The sequence below is a fragment of the Lathyrus oleraceus genome, chromosome 7, assembly GCF_024323335.1.
Source record: "Lathyrus oleraceus cultivar Zhongwan6 chromosome 7, CAAS_Psat_ZW6_1.0, whole genome shotgun sequence".
Taxonomy (NCBI): Eukaryota; Viridiplantae; Streptophyta; class Magnoliopsida; order Fabales; family Fabaceae; genus Lathyrus; species Lathyrus oleraceus.
Genome location: NC_066585.1, coordinates 241,850,047 through 241,867,985, shown reverse-complemented (window position 1 = coordinate 241,867,985; position 17,939 = coordinate 241,850,047). Strand labels below are relative to the sequence as shown.

Here is a 17,939-nt window from a genome sequence, read left to right as displayed (position 1 = left end):
AAAATTAGTAACTTGATTTTGAAGATATTTTACGTGGAATTATGAATTTGAACAGAAGGATCGCGATGTACAGATATATAATATTCATATTAATATAATAATATAATTTGTAAATAAAAATTAAACGCAATTTCGAATGGTTGAATGAAATTAAAAAAAAGTTAAATACTATAGAAGAAATTATATAATTTTATATAAATAATCTATTAGCTAACTTTAAACATTCTTGAATATTTCTTTGTAAACTATATTTTCAGTTCCATTTGAATCTTCGTATTTATCGTTAGTTATTAATATCTTTAAGCTTATCCTTGAATTAACTCTAGATAGTGTAACATATAATTGTCAATGAAAGAAAATTGATTGGGTCAGATACACTCCAACATGTTTGAGTGACTGGTCTTGATTTTTGTTGATAGTCATATCGAATGAAACAATCAATGGAAATTATCGATGTTAAAATTTGAAAGAAAGTCTTTTATCTGAAGGAGTCGATAATAACCTTGGAATAAAAATTTTCTCATCAATATTGCTACCAGATATAATTTTTCCTTCAAACACATACCTTCTCATTTGTGTAACTATCAACCCGGTGCCATTGCACAATCCTAAAAACGGGTTTATATTTCTCAATAGCATGACCGAGAATCCAACTTTACATCTTATTTTGTGATTTGGAAGTTCAGAAGAAACAATGATATTTAAATATTTAAGAGTGTGCACATCATCTGATATGTCAACATCTGATCTGGCATTACATGGAGAGTCATAACTCAAATAAGTTTTTTCTTCTCCAAGTACTAGATCCAACATGTAATCATTTATGGCATCCACATTTGTATTCTTAGAAGCCAATGTAGCTCTATTCTGAAAAAATGATGGATCACTCATGTTATTTATATAAAATTAAGATACAATAGCAGACCAATAGGCAGCGGATATAAAGTTCCTCAGACTTGTAGGAACCTTGAGGATTAACAACAAATATAAGACGGAAAATCGAACAAATAAAGGCACAAAAAACACTGATATTTTTAACGTGAAACCCCCTTCAATATGAGAGTAAAAACCACGAGTCATTCAGACCAAAGAAATAACTTCACTATAATCAATTAAGGGTACAAGAGAGTCTTAAATTGATTCACAAACTAGTGCTAACAACCGTAAATCACAAAGCAAACTACCTTACAAATAAAAATAAAAAAGTTGGAAAATTTCTCAAATTTGCAGCTTTAGTGCAAAGCAAATAACTCTCACTTTAGACGTTATTTTAAAATTCTTAATGATCAAAAGTTAAATATATGTGATACGAACCTGTCCTCCAAGTTTGAGCTCGATCCGACGATTAACGAATCAGGGATCGTTGATTTAGTGAGACTGGTTGCAGAAAAACTATAATGAGTTTCTCTCCTCTTTTCTCTCTTTTGAATTCTTATTTTCTCTCTATCTCTCTCAACCCTAAATTGATCATTTATATTTAAATAAGTGAGACAAATGGGCTAATCATATTTGGGCCTTTCTCCACATAGAAATGGAGCCCAAGCCCAAAATAAATATCCCCCTCACAACTATGTGGAGGAAATCGCCAAACCGGCGATATCGCAACAAGCTTCAAATTTTCCTCTTGGTAATGCTTTAGTCATCATATCAAAACCATTGTCATATGTATGAACTTTACCTAACTCTAACAACTTAGCATCCAAAACATCATGTATCTAATGATATCTCACATCAATGTGTTTGGACCTATTATGAAGAGTCTGATTCTTACCAAGATGAATAGCGCTTTGACTATCAAGAAATAACACATATTTATCTTGAACAAAATCAAGCTCCTGCAAAAATTTCTTCAACCATAGTAACTTTGAATGCTTTGGTTTTTGCAATGAACTCAGCCTCTGTAGTAGACAGTGTTACACGCTTTTGCAATCTAGACTGTCAAGCCACAACTCCCCCTGCAAATTTAATCATGTAGACCAAAGTGGACTTTTTAGAAAAATCAATGTCTCCATCCATATCAGAGTCAGAGTACCCCACTAGAGTAGGTTTATCTCCTCCAAAACAAAGCCTCGTAGAAGTAGTACCGCGAAGATACCTAAAAAATGGTAAATAACCACTGGTCTCCAAATTAAGGGTTACTTGTAGGATCAACCAGTGAATCCTAGGACATAGTGTTAGATGGTGGCAACTTCAACCCTAATAAGCAGGACAAAGATAATATCAAGTTTTAAAATAATTATGCTGGCTTCACAATGTATATTAAGGATTATCATGTCGTTGATACCCCTGAAGTCTCCGCTGAAGAACATATTTCCTTTCTGGCTTTGTGGCTTTCTAGATGCGTATTCTGCTATCGATCCCTAAAGGTAGCAAAGAGATATCTGACCCTTGCTAACCAACTTCATGAGGGAAAGGATGTATTTATTAGCCAACTGATCTTAGGATCTTTGTACGCGTCTCTGGGAGAAGCCACAAAATCCCTGAGAAATATCAAACCCAAAGATGGCCTTTTCCTTGTTGGGCCATTTTGGCTACTTCAGTTGTGGCTCAATACCACCTTTGAAGCTTCATTGAAAGTCAAACACCCCAACGACATTGACCCCCTCATTAGCGGCCGAAGCATCAAAGGCATCTGATTGAACCTTCTAACTCCCACCGACAAAAACAGGTCGAATCGAGAAGCTTTCTGCTTCTACTTTATGATGTTCGCAAAATGCTATAGCTTCGCTACAACTATGGCTCCTTTCATAAAAAGGACTTACGGATCAAAATGGTTTACTCGACCACTTCCCAGCATTGGAGAAAAATAAAAGGAATCCAAAAAGATATGGGCATCGTTCCTGATGCCTCGACTCATCTCTGTTCTACTTGAACCTTCCAAGGAGCATGTGAGGATCCTTGGTTATCAACCTAACCTGGTGTCTCGCCAGTTTGGAATCACCCAAACCATTCTCAACCATTCTTTAAAAAGAAAAGTGATTTATGCCTCAGTAGCGTCGTCTATTCTGAGGATGACTATCTCCAACTATTAGCTCGACATGCTGATAGTCAACCTACTCTTACCTTCTTTGGCTTTGAGCCCAATCATTACTGTACTCAAGACTTCGACACCTGGTAGAGAGCCCATCATGCCCAAGAATCTATGGATGATGCGACCATATGCCAACATCTCACTAATGCTTTTTCTTGTTTGCAGCAAAAATTCAAGAAAGGTAAATCTAAACACATCAAGGAGATTCAAGCCTTCTAGAAGTACTTCGAGATTGTATATGACCCCAACGACCTTAGTAGGGATATTTGTGAGGAAGTTATTACTTTAAAGGAAAAATTGGAGGTGAAACTATCCAATTTAAAATTTCCTGGATATGTGAAAGATAAATATGATTTTGCCCTCAGATTTCATCATCACATATTTCCCCCTTTTCCAACCAGTGACATGGCCCTGGATTTCACCCTCCATATTTCCACAATGGTTTATTTGTAGGGAATTCCTGAAAGTTCATAAAAACGAGAGTCTGAAACCCGCCAACGAGTAACTCCGACTAAGTTGGATCTATACTGTTTCAAATATCCTCTTCATGTCGACATTCGTTATGTCAGGGTCGAAACTCCCATACATGAGGGTGAGGAAAGCAGAGAATCTCTTCAAAATATTCTTAAAATTTTACTTTCCATTCTCTAACTTTATATTTCTTTCTATTTGATCTCAACCATCGGACAACAGAAAATGACAATGGATGATGTCAGCGTTCAAGCGGAACTTGCCCAGCATAAGTTCGGTGAAACCTCTTCCAAGTCCGACCAAGTATGTATTTTAATGTTACAATGAAACTCTTCAACATTTTATATTTCGTATCTTATACTTTTTTGTTAATCTTACATCTTCTTACATTCTTTCCATGTAGGTTGCTGATACTACTGCGAGGAGTTGGTCAGTTGCCACAATTGTTGAACCTAATGTCCTGGACGAATCATCCCCAGAACCTCCTCCACATAAGAATAAAACCAGAGGCACTGGTGCAAACAAAATCCCATCCAGTCATAAGGTAGCTCCCACCCCTAAAGCAAAATAGGGAAAGAAAGCATCCACTGGTAAAGTTGCGAAGGCAACTTCTGCAGCTAGGAAATTGGCGTCGAATGAGAGTGCCAATTTTAGCCCCGAAGAAGATGCTTTAAAGGTAATTCTAGATTCTATATACGTTTGTTACTCTTTTCATGTCAAATAACAACGAATATATTTTCTGCATGACAAACCAACAACCCAAACTACACTGCATCAACTGCCAAACTGACACCAACAAATAGCTCGCTTGTGCTTCAACCTTTTATTGCCACGATTGTTGTTGATGAAGTTAATAAGCCTATGGAGGTTGAAGACAACGGTTCTCCCCAACCGAGTGGAAAAGCTTATCTTACTGGATCAATGTCTTCAACATCTGAGGAGGAAGAAAGGGTCCATATGGACATGGAAGACATGTCTCCAGAGACTACTCTTGATAAAGAAGGGCCTGAATATACCACCCCCTCTGGACATCCTCAACCTATTGAAGAGGTTCATCCACAAGAGAAAATTGTTGATACTTCCAAAGGTGTCACGCATCCAATTGCTACGAGTGCCCCTAGTGTAGAAAAAGATGACCTGGATGTCTCGACTATCAAGAAAACTACTTTGTCAGCCATTCCTTTTTTGCAAGAAGAGATGGATGCGCTAAAACGACCAATCCCATGGCCTACATGAAAATGGTGTTGAGTACCAAAGGAAGCTCTAATGACATATGCTTCAGCTCTTCGTCCGTATTTGGAGGTGCGACGGGATTCGAGCCTATTGTCGAGACTCTGAAGCAACTGAAGACTCTTATTATGGACGTTGACCTCTTCGAAGCTTTGGAGAAAGACTTAATATATGGCTACAATATTAAGACCATGTTGAAGAAGTTAGATTTATCAGACGCTCTTGTCGAAGTGGTTGACTTTCTGGTCACTTTCGGACCACTCTTTGACCAGATTCACGCAGATTTTCAGTGCAAGAATGATATTAAGACCAAGATGGCGCCAAAAGCGAATGATAGATCTAAGGCTTAGAACTTAGCTGGTGAATCAGACCAACATGCTGAAGATATTGAGGAGAGACTTCATCAAGAGGACACTATTGTTGCTGCTCTGGACGCCTAGATTGCTGGTTGGACTAAAGACATAGAAGCTTTGCAGAAAAAAGGTGCACGATGCTGACACCGAGAAAAACAATTTTTGGAGAGTCAGTCAAATCCAACTAGAATAAGAGACTCTAACAGGGATCCAGTACTTGGAGACGGTCGATGCACTTGACAACAAGATTTCATCATATGCGTATACTATCTCTCAAACTGATCGTCGACTCCCATTAACCAAGATCCAGTATGAGCGCCTCAAACCAACTTTTCCTTTCTAGGATAGCAGTTTAGTTTTTTTTTTATTTATCTTTCGCCATTTGTGGAAATGTTTTGGTCCTTAAACATGATGTATTCTTTAAATATGCCTTTCACGACATTTTAACAATGTTAAAGGCTATCAGTTCTCTGAAGCCTTCTTGATTTCTTGTAATTTACTGATTACTCTGTATCTATGTGTATTTCCTGCAAAATAGGATGCTACTATTTTAAGTACTTGCCATTTATTCACAGGATTTGACCTTCAGAATTCAACTCTTCAATCTCATATGCATTGTTTGAGAATGTTTGCATAATTTTAAAAGGTCCTTCCCAATTCGGGGACCACTTGCCCAATATCCTATCTTTTCAATCCATATGTAATATGACCTTCCAAACCAGGTCGTCCTCATTGAATATTTTAGATTTGACCCTCTTGTTGTACGCTTTAGCAACCCTCTCTTTTGGTCTCACCAAGATGTCTAGAGCAGTTAGTTTATCCTCATCTAACTGAGCCAGCTTGTCAAACATCATTCCAAAATAGAACTCAATTGGGATCTCAAATTGCCTTTGAATCCTGACTAAATGTAGGTAGATATCTAAAGGCAACATTATTTCGTGCCCATACACAAGTAGAAAAGGTGTATACTTAGTTGAATCTTTGGGAGAACTGCGACATGCCCATAGAACTTGGTTTAGGGTTTTATGACAATTCTTTGACTTCTGCCCCACGCTTTTTTTAATCAAACCGATCAATATCTTATTGGCTGCTTCGACCTGACCTTTGGCTTGAGCATAATATGGTCCCGAGGTTAAAAGTTTGGAACCTGTTACGGAGGAGAACTCCGCCATTGTACGCCCAGTGAAAATTGAGCCTTAGTCGGTTGTAATAGTTTCAGGTATGCCATATATTTACATGATATGGTTTTGGATGAAACTTATCACCTCCTCTTGATCGACATTAGGTAAAGGCATAACATATATCCACTTAGTGAAATAGTTTATTCCCACTAAAATATACATATGCCCTTTTGACGAAGAGGGTTTGACCTCACCAATCATGTCTAAAGTGTAACGCCCCAGTTTTATTTAAACTATTTTTCGTAAATTTATTATGTGATAGTTATGGTTGTGTTGTATTGATTGGTGCTTTGATGTGTTATGGACCCTTTGTGTGGGATAGTTGCCTTAGAAATTAAGGTGTTGAAGAGTTTGTGAGCAAAAATGTAGAAATGGTGGTGTGGTGAGTAAAACTAATTAATCGTATTAGTTATTATTGATTTAATTAATTAATATTATATGAATATTAATTTAATTATTTAATTTGAGTGGACTATTATGAATTTTTTACGAAAATAACCCACTTTTCAAGGAAATTCCCAAAATACCCATGGTTCCAAAAAAAATCCCAAACTACCCAACTTTTAGGAGGAGTCGCCAATTGAATTGGAGACTCCTCTTAAAAATTGAATGGAGGCGCCAATCGGATTGGCTAGGGCAGGTGCCCTAGCCAATCCAATTAGCGCCCCTGTGTAGGGCTTAAGAGGAGGCGTCGATTCAATTGGAGCCTCAATGTAAAATGCTATTTTTTTTGTAAATGGTATACGTGATAGATAAATTTGATATAGGACCAATTGATATTAATAAAAAAATTCGTTTACACAAAGAAACCTAATGGGGATGATCGGGATCACCTAACCGACCTCCGGTCCTGTAACAATCCAATTTTAGTATTTAATTATTATATTATTACTATTATATTTTATTTTATTTATTTGGAGTGTTAATTAATTAATTGGTTGTTAGGAGTATAACAATTAATTATATTAATTAATTTGGTGTGTTAATTAATTATTTAGTTGATATGAGATATAATTGAATAATTAATTATATTAATTTACTTGGTGTATATTGAGTTGGTTTAATTTATTTGAATTAAATTAGAGATATTTAAATATTAGGTCTTATTGGGCCTATTAATTAAATTAGAGATATCACTCTTTAAGCCCAAATATAACACTATAAATAAGAGATAGGAGAGTGAAAATTAGGATTCATTTGATCATTTGAGGCAATAGAGAAAGAGAAGAGGAAAAGTAAGGAGAAGAGGGGAAGAACAAGAGAGGAGCTAGGGTTTCCAGAAAATTGAAGAGGTAAGGGGGGAATCCTTATTATTATGGGTTAGTATGATTGGGTCAATGGGTAGATGTATGTTTAGGTTAAAATCCCTAATTTGCATGATTTTAGGATTGTTAGGTTTTGATGAATATTCTTGATTTGTAATAGTTTAATTGTGTTAAAATTGTACATTAACCTTATATAATTAGAGCATTGTATGAGTTATAATTTTCTGAACGTGTAACTTTTTACGGAATCGAAATCGGAGGTCCGAAAATCCTCCAACAATGAAAAACGCAGAAAATTCTGCATGCTGTCCATCACAATCGCGGCCTTTTTTATGTTTTATTGTCGAAATCGTTTTGGTCATAACTTTTGATCCGTAAGTCCAAATCGAGTGCCGTTTGAAGCGTTGGATAGCTGAAACAGAAGGCTATAACTTTGTTTCAAGAATAAAATAATTTTGGAGATTATTTCATGGACGTTTTTGGGGTTGAAGAAGATGAAAATTATGTTGGAAAATTTAGAAAACAACAACTTTTTAGTAACGCCTTCGTGCACGGTTTTATTCATAAATTTCAACTCGTGAATCATTTTGGGTTGGGGTTTAAAGCATTAGAAAGGTGACTCTAATAGATATTATGCGAATGGTGTATTTGTTATGAATGTGTATATGTACCATTGGTGGATTGTGAATGATATATTGTTATGAATGTGTTTATGTACCATTGGTGGATTGTGAATGATATATTGTTATGAATGTGTGTATGTACCATTGGTGGATTGTGAATGATACATTGTTATGAATGTGTATATGTAACATTTGTGGATTGTGAATGATATATTGTTATGAATGTGTATATGTACCATTGGTGGATTGTGAATGATATATTGTTATGAATGTGTTTATGTACCATTGGTGGATTATGAATGATATATTGTTATGAATGTGTATATGTACCATTGGTGGATTGTGAATGATATATTGTTATGAATGTGTATATGTACCATTGGTGGATAATTCATAGAGTTGAATTATGGTGATATGTGGAATGTTAAGATGGTAGAGATGATCTTAATTGCATATGTATTGGTATTTGTACATTCATTCATGGCATGCATGGTCGGCTTCATAGTGGAAGCGGTGAAACTGTGGGTTCACATGGTAGCACACGTTGATCCTTAATTAGAAATAGGTGTGGTAGATAGACGTTGATCCTTAATTGGAAATAGGCGTAGCAGACGTTGATCCTTAATTGGAAATAGACGTGGTGGCTTGGATTCTAGATGTTGAATCGGAAAGCGGTGGAACGTTGGGTCCATATAGACGTTAATCCTTAATTGGAAATAGGCGTAGCAGACGTTGATCCTTAATTGGAAATAGACGTAGTGGCTTGGATTCTAGATGTTGAATCGGAAAGCGGTGGATCGTTGGGTCCATATAGACGTTGATCCTTAATTGGAAATAGGCGTAGTAGACGTTGATCCTTAATTGGAAATAGACGTGGTGGCTTGGATTCTAGATATTGAATCGGAAAGTAGTGAAACGTTGGGTTCACATTGAGGTACCGCATGCATAGAGTCACATGTCTTGCATTGAGTCACATTAGAGTTATGTGATAATTGAGTGTATGCATTATTGTGATTGTGATGTGTGTATGAGATATGGTAATTGAATTTGATGATGTTTGGATACATAACTTGACAACATATGTGATTATGTGATAATTGTAGTTATGTGTATATTTGAGAATATCATATTGGATTTTAATATTGTACTTCTTGAGTTTGATGGATGTTTGAAACATGTGAAATAGATGTTGATGAATATTATTTACATGGTTATATGAAGTGTGATGAATTCCTTTAATTGTTGATTTAATCATTGTGCTTGATTATACTTCTTCATAATGATTTGAATTCTCACCCTTTCTGTTTGAATGTTACCTTTACATGGGTATCGTGCAGATACTCAGGAGTAGTATTGCTGAAGTAAGTGAACGGTAGCACTCAAGGTTAGCTGGAGAGCTTCGGTGCTTTGTTTTAGAGACTAAGTAGTGAGTCAATGCTCTGATCATATAACACTGGGTAGATTGGTAGTATTGAACTCGTGTCTTATTTGGATACGTTTTATGGTATTACTTGTGAACATGTTTAATTGAAGAGATTATTGAGAGATGATCATGGTATGGGACATGGATCATTTTATGAAATGCATGGATATTCGTTATTTTCCGCTGCAAACGCATATTCTTGAATATTCATGATAATTGGAATGTGTTATTTTAAATGACCAGGTGTATTGTGTATTGATGATGAATGATGTTGGTTTTTGAAAGCTTTTAGTTTTGAAAACGTCGATGTGACGCCCTTTTGTTTATATGCGTGCTTATTTACTCTGATTATATGTTAAGTATTTTGGGGTAGAAAAAGGGGTGTTACAGGTCCCACATCCTCTAGCTACCCTAACCCGTGGCCCTAACCCATGTTGATGATTCGGTACCGGTGTTTGAGCATCTGAGGGGCCAGGAGCGTCACTACCAACTACAGGAGAAGGTATGTTGAGGTAGTCAGACAAGTCGGCATAGTCTTCAGTATGCATCGATGGTGTACCGCCGTAGCTGAGCTCATGACCCATGCCAGAGAAGCTGGGATGTGGTTGACTCATTGATGGGCGACCGAGACGGTTGAAGGGAGACATGGGTGTGAACGATGCATCGAGGAAAGGTTGGAAAGGTTGTTAGGGTGTTTGGTAGAGATAGGGTTGTTGGATGTTTTGGTTTTGTGAGGTTTGGGCTTCTTGGCTACGGTAGGAGAAAGGGCGGTTGGTGTTGAATGATCGTTGGGTGTTCTGGCTTAGGCGACTTTGGTAGGATGATGGGGTAGGTGCGAAGCGATGTTGAGTCTCAAGTTGATGGTCAATTTGTTGGTGGTGGTATGGGGTATGCTCTTGGTACTGGAGTTGGGTGTATGGAATGTTTTGGTTGTATGTTTGTGTGTTGGTTGAACGAAACGTTTGACGGACAGGGGGTTGTGTGTATCCGGTCTGACACTGTTGTTGGGGGTTTGATGTTGAGGTGTCAGGTGTGTAAGTCATCTGGCGTGGGTCGTACAAGTACATATCCTCGGCGATGAACTGAAAACCAACCAATTTGTACCAAGCCATATAAGTACGACTTGGTTTTTCTTCAGTTGGCATGACTACGTCAGTTAACACATGGTCATGACGGTGTTTCCATTTGCGACACTCCGATCTTGTGAAGCTTTGCCATGGATTGAAGTTCCATTGGCAGTTAACTTTGCACAGATGCCATTCTCCTAGGCTAGCTGGGGGATCTGGGATATTTTGGGGCATACAAAAATGCAGCTTCACACGATCACTGTTGTGCATCTCCACAACTGTGAACCGTATTATCGGTGTGCATGCAGTCCATATGGCCGCGTCTTCAGCGTTGACTTAATGGTCATGATCCAAATTAAGGTATGGACGCCAAATAAACTGAAATCTAAAAGAAGATTGGATTATAGTCAAGGTAGAAGAAGTTAACAAAATATAACGAAATAATTAAGTTATTTTCCTTACGTTTGTCAGTCGAAGGTGATCCAACAGGTTGCGATACTGAGTAATACAGTGTCTTGGACATCTGTTGTAACTCATACCACGTGCAGACCATCTACACGATAAAGTCAAAAAATATTAGTTAAAGGTAATAATCTTTAAAGAAGTAAGTAAAGATATAGCAGTTTAAATAACTTACTTTTGTGCATACGAAAATGTGAAAGGGTTGTTGTTGACGGGTGCTAGGGACGGTAGTCTTGACCAACCCCATGCTTGTAGCAAAACAGCACATCCAGAAAATGTATATGTGTCTTTGTGTGAGTTTTTGCACAAGGAGCTATAGAGATAGGCTAGACAAGCAGATCCCCAACTGTAACTTCCTATTCTATCTACATGTCTAAGTAAAGGTAAATACATAATTGCATGCTAGAACCACTACCTTCGGGAAATAAAAACGAGCCAATTAACAACATAATGTAACACCTAGTTTTTATTATTCGAGCATCTTCGGTAGAATGCTCATCTAAGTATAAACTATTATAGTACAACTTAAGGCGTGAAAGTAGTATACCTTGACCTCTTGCGTTATCATCTAATAAATCAGTCTCCAAGAGATCCATGCAAATTGAATTCGCATAGTTGGTTTTACCATTAACAACCTTACCTTCAATGGGTAGTCCCAAAAGCATGTAGACGTCTTCTAACATCACGGTACACTCACCGGTTGGGAACCAAAATGTGTGTGTCTCTGGTCTCCATCTTTTGCATAAAGCTAGAATGAATTTATTATCTATGGACCAAGACAAAATCTTGCTTATATGACCAAAACCGGTGAGTTCAACATAAGGTTGAATCATCGGGTCCATATGGACATATTCGTGGACCCGAGTTCGGAACCTTGATACATCCTATAAAAGAAAGAACAAAAAACTTGACTAAGTTGGTATGTTAAAATAAAAGGGGTTTGGTGAAGATGAAAGATAAAAAGTTAACAAAAGAAAAAACCTACATATGTTGCGATGTTTGCAACCGTTCCTCTATGTGATTCGCCCATTGTGAGGATAGACATTTTGTCGGGGGGTTGGTGTAGATGAAACTACAAGAAGTTGTTGCAGATGAAATTGTAGAAGAAGTATTGTAGAATAAGTAGTGAGAGTGATGATGTGGAAGAAGTGTTGATGGAGTGGATGTATTTATAGGCAAATGGATGAGAGCATGAAAAGTTGTGCTTGCGTGGTGTCTCCACTTGAATTGGCGACCATGTACAACCTTTAAGAAGGGTCACCATTCAAATTGGCGCCTCCATAGGGACATGCATGCAAGACCTAGGTCTTATTGCTTGGTTTCGAGGTCTGAATGCATGCTTTGACAAGGTGTCTCCACTTGAATTGGCGCCCATGTGCAAGGAATGAGTGGGGGCGCCAATTCATTTGGAGTGTGTGTCTGCATGTCTGACACGTGGTTGTCCTCTCTCTTGCATGCTGAACATGTCACTTCTTAGTAGCTTGCATGATTGACACATCATTTGAAGTAGCTTGCATGTGCGACACGTCACTTCAGAGTAGCTTGCATGTGCGACACGTCACTTCGAACTAGCTAGCATGTGAGACACTTAACTCCTCTATTTAAGTGTCTTACTATCAACATCCAAGACACTTCACTCACATTCATCTGCAGTAAGAAAATAGTTTTCATCTACACAATGTCATCTTCATCATTATATAGTGTCAACGTTCACTACAACGGTGAAATATACGAATCTGAGCTATATGGATTTTATTTTCGAAACACCGATACCATTAGACTCACGATCAAGAGAAATGCAACCTTCTTGCATTTGAAAAAAAGAATACAATCATGTATGTGATTGGGTATTGTGTCAAAGATCACATATCAAAATCCAATATTTTTTAAGAATAGTCAATGCAAGTATTTCCCCCTTAAGGTATGAGACGATGAAGATGTTGAATACATGTTTGTTAGTCATGAACATTCAGGCTGCAACTGTATTGAGTTGTACATTACTCTTCAACCATGTATAACATCTCAACAGTCTCAACTGACCAGTTAGGATGAATCTGGTGGATTTGATCCACAATGGTCAGATGATGTCAACCCAGAAGTAGAAGCAGAAGTGGACGTCGTTGATGAAGAAGAAAAGGAGACCGAGATACAGGTTGATCACATGCTGAACAACGACGATGAAGATGATGATCAACCACCACCAATACCTCCTAGTCATGTCTACAACCCGCCTTAGCATATGACAAATATGGATCTGCACGACGATGAAACATCCAACAATGTTTTCTATAATCCGTATCCGAGATCAGAAGGCGAATTAAAGGTGGGAGACATGTTTCGTACCAAAGAAGAATGTGTTCTGGCTATCAAAAAATTCCACATGAACAACTCTGCTGATTTTACAATGAAATGCACTGATTCTAGAAGGTATGTTATCGAATGTCGTAACATGCTTTGTAAGTTTCATTTGGCTGCGTCTTACAAGAAGAAAAACGACTCTTGGGAGATCGCTTCAATAGACCCACCTCACAGTTGCATTGCAACTAATGTTAAACAAGATCACCGTAAACTAAGCGCAGCGTTGATATGTCAAGACATTCTGCCGTTGGTTAATAAAGACCCATCAGTGAAGGTGACTATAATTATATCCCATATCATAACAACATATAATTATACTCCATCTTACAAGAAATCCTGGATTGCAAGGACAAAGGTTGTTGAACAAGTTTTCGGCAACTGAGAGGATTCATACAAGGAATTGCCACGGTTTTTATGGGCACTAAAAACATATGTCCCAAGAACTGTGACAATTATGGAGACATTGCCAGCGATGATGCCAGACGGAACCTGTGCTACAGGTAATAGAATCTTTCACCGTCTCTTTTGGGCATTTGACCCGTGCATCAAAGGTTTCGCATTCTGCAAACCTATTATTCAAATTGATGGCACTTGGTTATATGGAAAATACAAGGGTACTTTGCTCATGGTGGTTGCACAAGACGGAAACAACAATGTCTTTCCCATTGCCTTTGCTCTTGTTGAAGGTGAAACGGTTGGTGGATGGGGTTTCTTTCTTCGACATCTCAGAACGCATGTGGCTCCACAAGCCAATCTCTGTTTGATTTTCGATAGACATGTTGCCATTGAGAGTGCCTACAACAACCATGACAATGGATGGCATGACCCTCCTTCTACCCATATCTATTGCATCAGACACATTGCACAAAACTTCACGTGTGCTATAAAAGATAAGAATCTTCGCAAGAAGGTGGTGAATGCTGGGTATGCTCTAACTCAACCGTCATTTCAATATTATCGTGATGAAATTAGACTGTCTAATGAAGACGCATGGAGATGGCTAAATAACATACCAGTAGAGCAGTGGACAAGGGCATTTGACAGAGGTTGTCGATGGGGCCACATGACAACAAACCTTGTGGAATGCATGAACGGGGTATTCAAAGGAATTCGAAATCTGCCGAAAACCGCCTTGGTAAGATCGACCTATTATAGGTTGGCTTCTATGTTTGCAACCAGAGGTGAAAGATGGAGTGCGGTGTTAATGTCCAGGCAAGTATTCAGTGAGTGTTGCATGAAGGTCATGAAAGTGGAGAGCATCAAAGCTAGTACACACGCTGTAACACTCTTTGACCGTCATAGGCAAAATTTCAGCGTCCAGGAAACAATGGACCACAACGAGGGGAGACCAAATTTAGCCTACGCTGTTAGACTAAACAGAAGTTGGTGCGATTGTGGAAAATTCCAGGCCTTCCGCATACCTTGCTCCCATGTCATTGCAGCATGCGCTTATACTCGTCAAGATGCTTACAGCCATTTATCAGATGTGTACAAGGCCGACACCGTCATGAATGTATATAATCAAAGCTTCTCGGTACTACCAATGGAGGATTACTTGCCTCCTGTCATACGGTGAACTGACTTTGTGTGTTTTTGCTTTGGAAAGCAAATGTCGCGGTTAGCAAGAGTCGCCACCGACTTTTCTTTTATCCAATAAGGAAAGGTGGAAAAGAACAGGAAAGACCTTAGTTAGATTTTGGGTTCGGGAGATACATTATACAAAGGGAAGGTGTTAGCACCCTTTGTATCCATGGTTATCCATGGGCTCTTAATTGCTTGATCACTTATATTATTTTTCTTGTCTGAAAAAGTGTTCGTGAATTGTTTAGAAAATGTTTTGGAAAAGAGAATTTAACTTTGTAATGATTCTCGTATGAATGTATACAAAGTGGTTATCTCGCTTAGTTTTGAAAATGGTTTAGAAAAATATAACTCAGTAATGATTCTAGTATGAATGTATACCAAGTGGTGATTTTCTAGTATTTGTGAAGTGTGAAAAGTATTTTTAAATTGTGAGTAAGCAATTAAGAGTTATACCTACCCAAGGTCTTGATGGGCATTTCCTATCCTTGTGAGGGTAAAACCGTCCTTATTATTGAGAAATAAGTAGTTTTATCCTTTGGATGTAAAAGGATCATCGTAGGGTCATCGATTGGTCATTGAAGGCAACGGTTGTAAGGATACCTTAGCATTCGGAGGGACTATCATCATTTAACCGTAGGCTACACCGAAGGGTCATCGAGGGACAAAATCATATATTCGAAGGCAACATCCGAGGGACTATGATTTATTTTAGAGGGACATGATGATTTAATCGAAGGGTCTTGGCTAAGGGTATCCCCACATTCGCGGGACATGACCGTAATACCGTAGTCGTAGGGTAACAAAGAGAGGTCCAAGATCACTTATTTAAAGGCAAAGTTTTACAATTAATTAGGTAGTTAGGATGAATCTCCACAATGAAATCAATACATTAAAATCAGCTAGGTAATTTAGGATGGGTCTCCACATTAAAATTAATACATTGAAATCAGTTAAGTGATTTAGGGTGAATCTCCACAAGGGTATCCCACAAATAAAGTGGAATACCTACCAAGCTATCCTTTCCGGGGATATGTGAACCTTTACAAAACTCAGCAAACATGTCAGAATACCAAATCAGGGTGCAATCGAGAATTGCACCACAAAAGAAATCACAACAATAATAGGATCAGATCAACAATGCATGGCTATGATAAAACATGTCAGATGGGCAAAAAAATCAGAACAGAAAAGTCAGCCACTGTCACGTTCGCTCCTGCTTCGCCTAGCGAAGGCTTAGCGAATACTCGATGCATGCTCGCTTAGCGATGTGCTAGCGAGTGGCTGCGGATTCCGGTTTTGATAACAGTACAATTTTATGCCTTATGGCTTTCATTACAGCAATTACATGGTTAGTCATTTAATGTATTCAGATACATACTAAAATTCGCATGCCAAACTTAAGATATTTTCATAAATTTACTCATAATGCCACATGCAAATTAAGAACATAAGGCGGTGATAGCGATGCAAACCTGTTTGCAAATTGAATTGCGACCTTGGATTTGGCAAATCGGATTGAATTGGGCGGAGGTAACTTCGGTGCGGATGAGCGGCCCTCAGGGTTTCTTTACTCGGAATTCTCTGAGTTAGCCTCCAGGGTTTCTATGCCAGGGTTTCTGTCCGTCTTCGTCTGTCTATTTTCGTGACTGAAGTGTCGGTATTTATAGTGATTGTGGTGACCTAATGGGCTCAGAATGAAGCCCAAAAATTCTGATATTCGCAAGCTTCGCTAGGCGAGCGTGTAGCGAAGGGTTCGCTAGGCGAAGGAGTTGCTCGCCTAGCGAGCAGGCCAGTTTGGGCCATTTTCTGGATTGGGCCACTCGTGAGTTGGGCCTTTGTTCTTTTAAGGTCAATCCCTTGAAAAATGAGTTGGAGTGCTTCAAAAAATGTTTTGTAAGATTAACGGGCAAATTTTGGGGTATGACAGCTGCCCCTGTTCAATATTCTTGAACCGAGAGAGTTAGGATGGCATGTATGCCATTCGTGGTCTGGAGGTGGAAGATTATTGAACACTAGAATGCCCCAAAAATTTGCACTTGTTAATCGGAAGTTATTCCTGATGGAAATGGGCTTAAAGATGCCATCCAGGAAGTTTGATGATGAAAGACCAGAACGGGTCATACACTGCTGGGGATAAAGGATCAGAATGGACCATATGCTAAATCGTATATGAATAGCAAAGTGAGTTACCCCTTAGGCGGGTGACTTCGCTGGGGATGAAAGATCAGAATGGATCGTACGCTAGATCGTATTTGAGGATTTGAAGGTCCAAATGGGTCGTACGCTAGACCGTATTGGAGTGGCAGAATGAGCCGTACGTTAGGCTGTATCTGAAGAAGAAAGTAGTCGTACGCTAGACTACACCCCGGAATGTACCGTACGCTAGGCAGTATCTGAGGATTTGAAGATCCAAATGGGTCGTACGTTAGACCGTATTGGAGTTGCAGAATGAGCCGTACGTTAGGCTGTATCTGAAAAGGGGTCAGAATGGATCATATGTTAGATCGTATCTGAGTTGAAGATCCACATGGGTCGTATGTTAGACCGTATTGGAGTTGCAGAATGAGCCGTACGTTAGGCTGTATCTGAAAAGGGGTCAGAATGGATCGTATGTTAGATGGAATGTACCGTACGCTAGGCAGTATCTGAGGATTTGAAGATCCAAATGGGTCGTACGTTAGACCGTATTGGAGTTGCAGAATGAGCCGTACGTTAGGCTGTATCTGAAAAGGGGTCAGAATGGATCATATGTTAGATCGTATCTGAGTTGAAGATCCACATGGGTCGTATGTTAGACCGTATTGGAGTTGCAGAATGAGCCGTACGTTAGGCTGTATCTGAAAAGGGGTCAGAATGGATCGTATGTTAGATCGTATCTGAGTTGAAGATCC

At 38.6% G+C, this 17,939-nt stretch overlaps 1 protein-coding gene and 1 pseudogene across 1 annotated transcript; both read right to left on the bottom strand.

The window, feature by feature from the left end:
- Positions 1-216: 216 nt before the first annotated feature.
- LOC127103193 (uncharacterized) lies at positions 217-900 on the bottom strand (annotated as a pseudogene).
- Positions 901-5,774: 4,874 nt separating this feature from the next.
- On the bottom strand, positions 5,775-6,257 carry LOC127103192 (uncharacterized). The gene has a single exon (XM_051040467.1). The coding sequence runs from the start codon at positions 6,255-6,257 to the stop codon at positions 5,775-5,777; it is 483 nt and encodes a 160-aa protein (XP_050896424.1).
- Between the last annotated feature and the right edge of the window lie 11,682 nt (positions 6,258-17,939).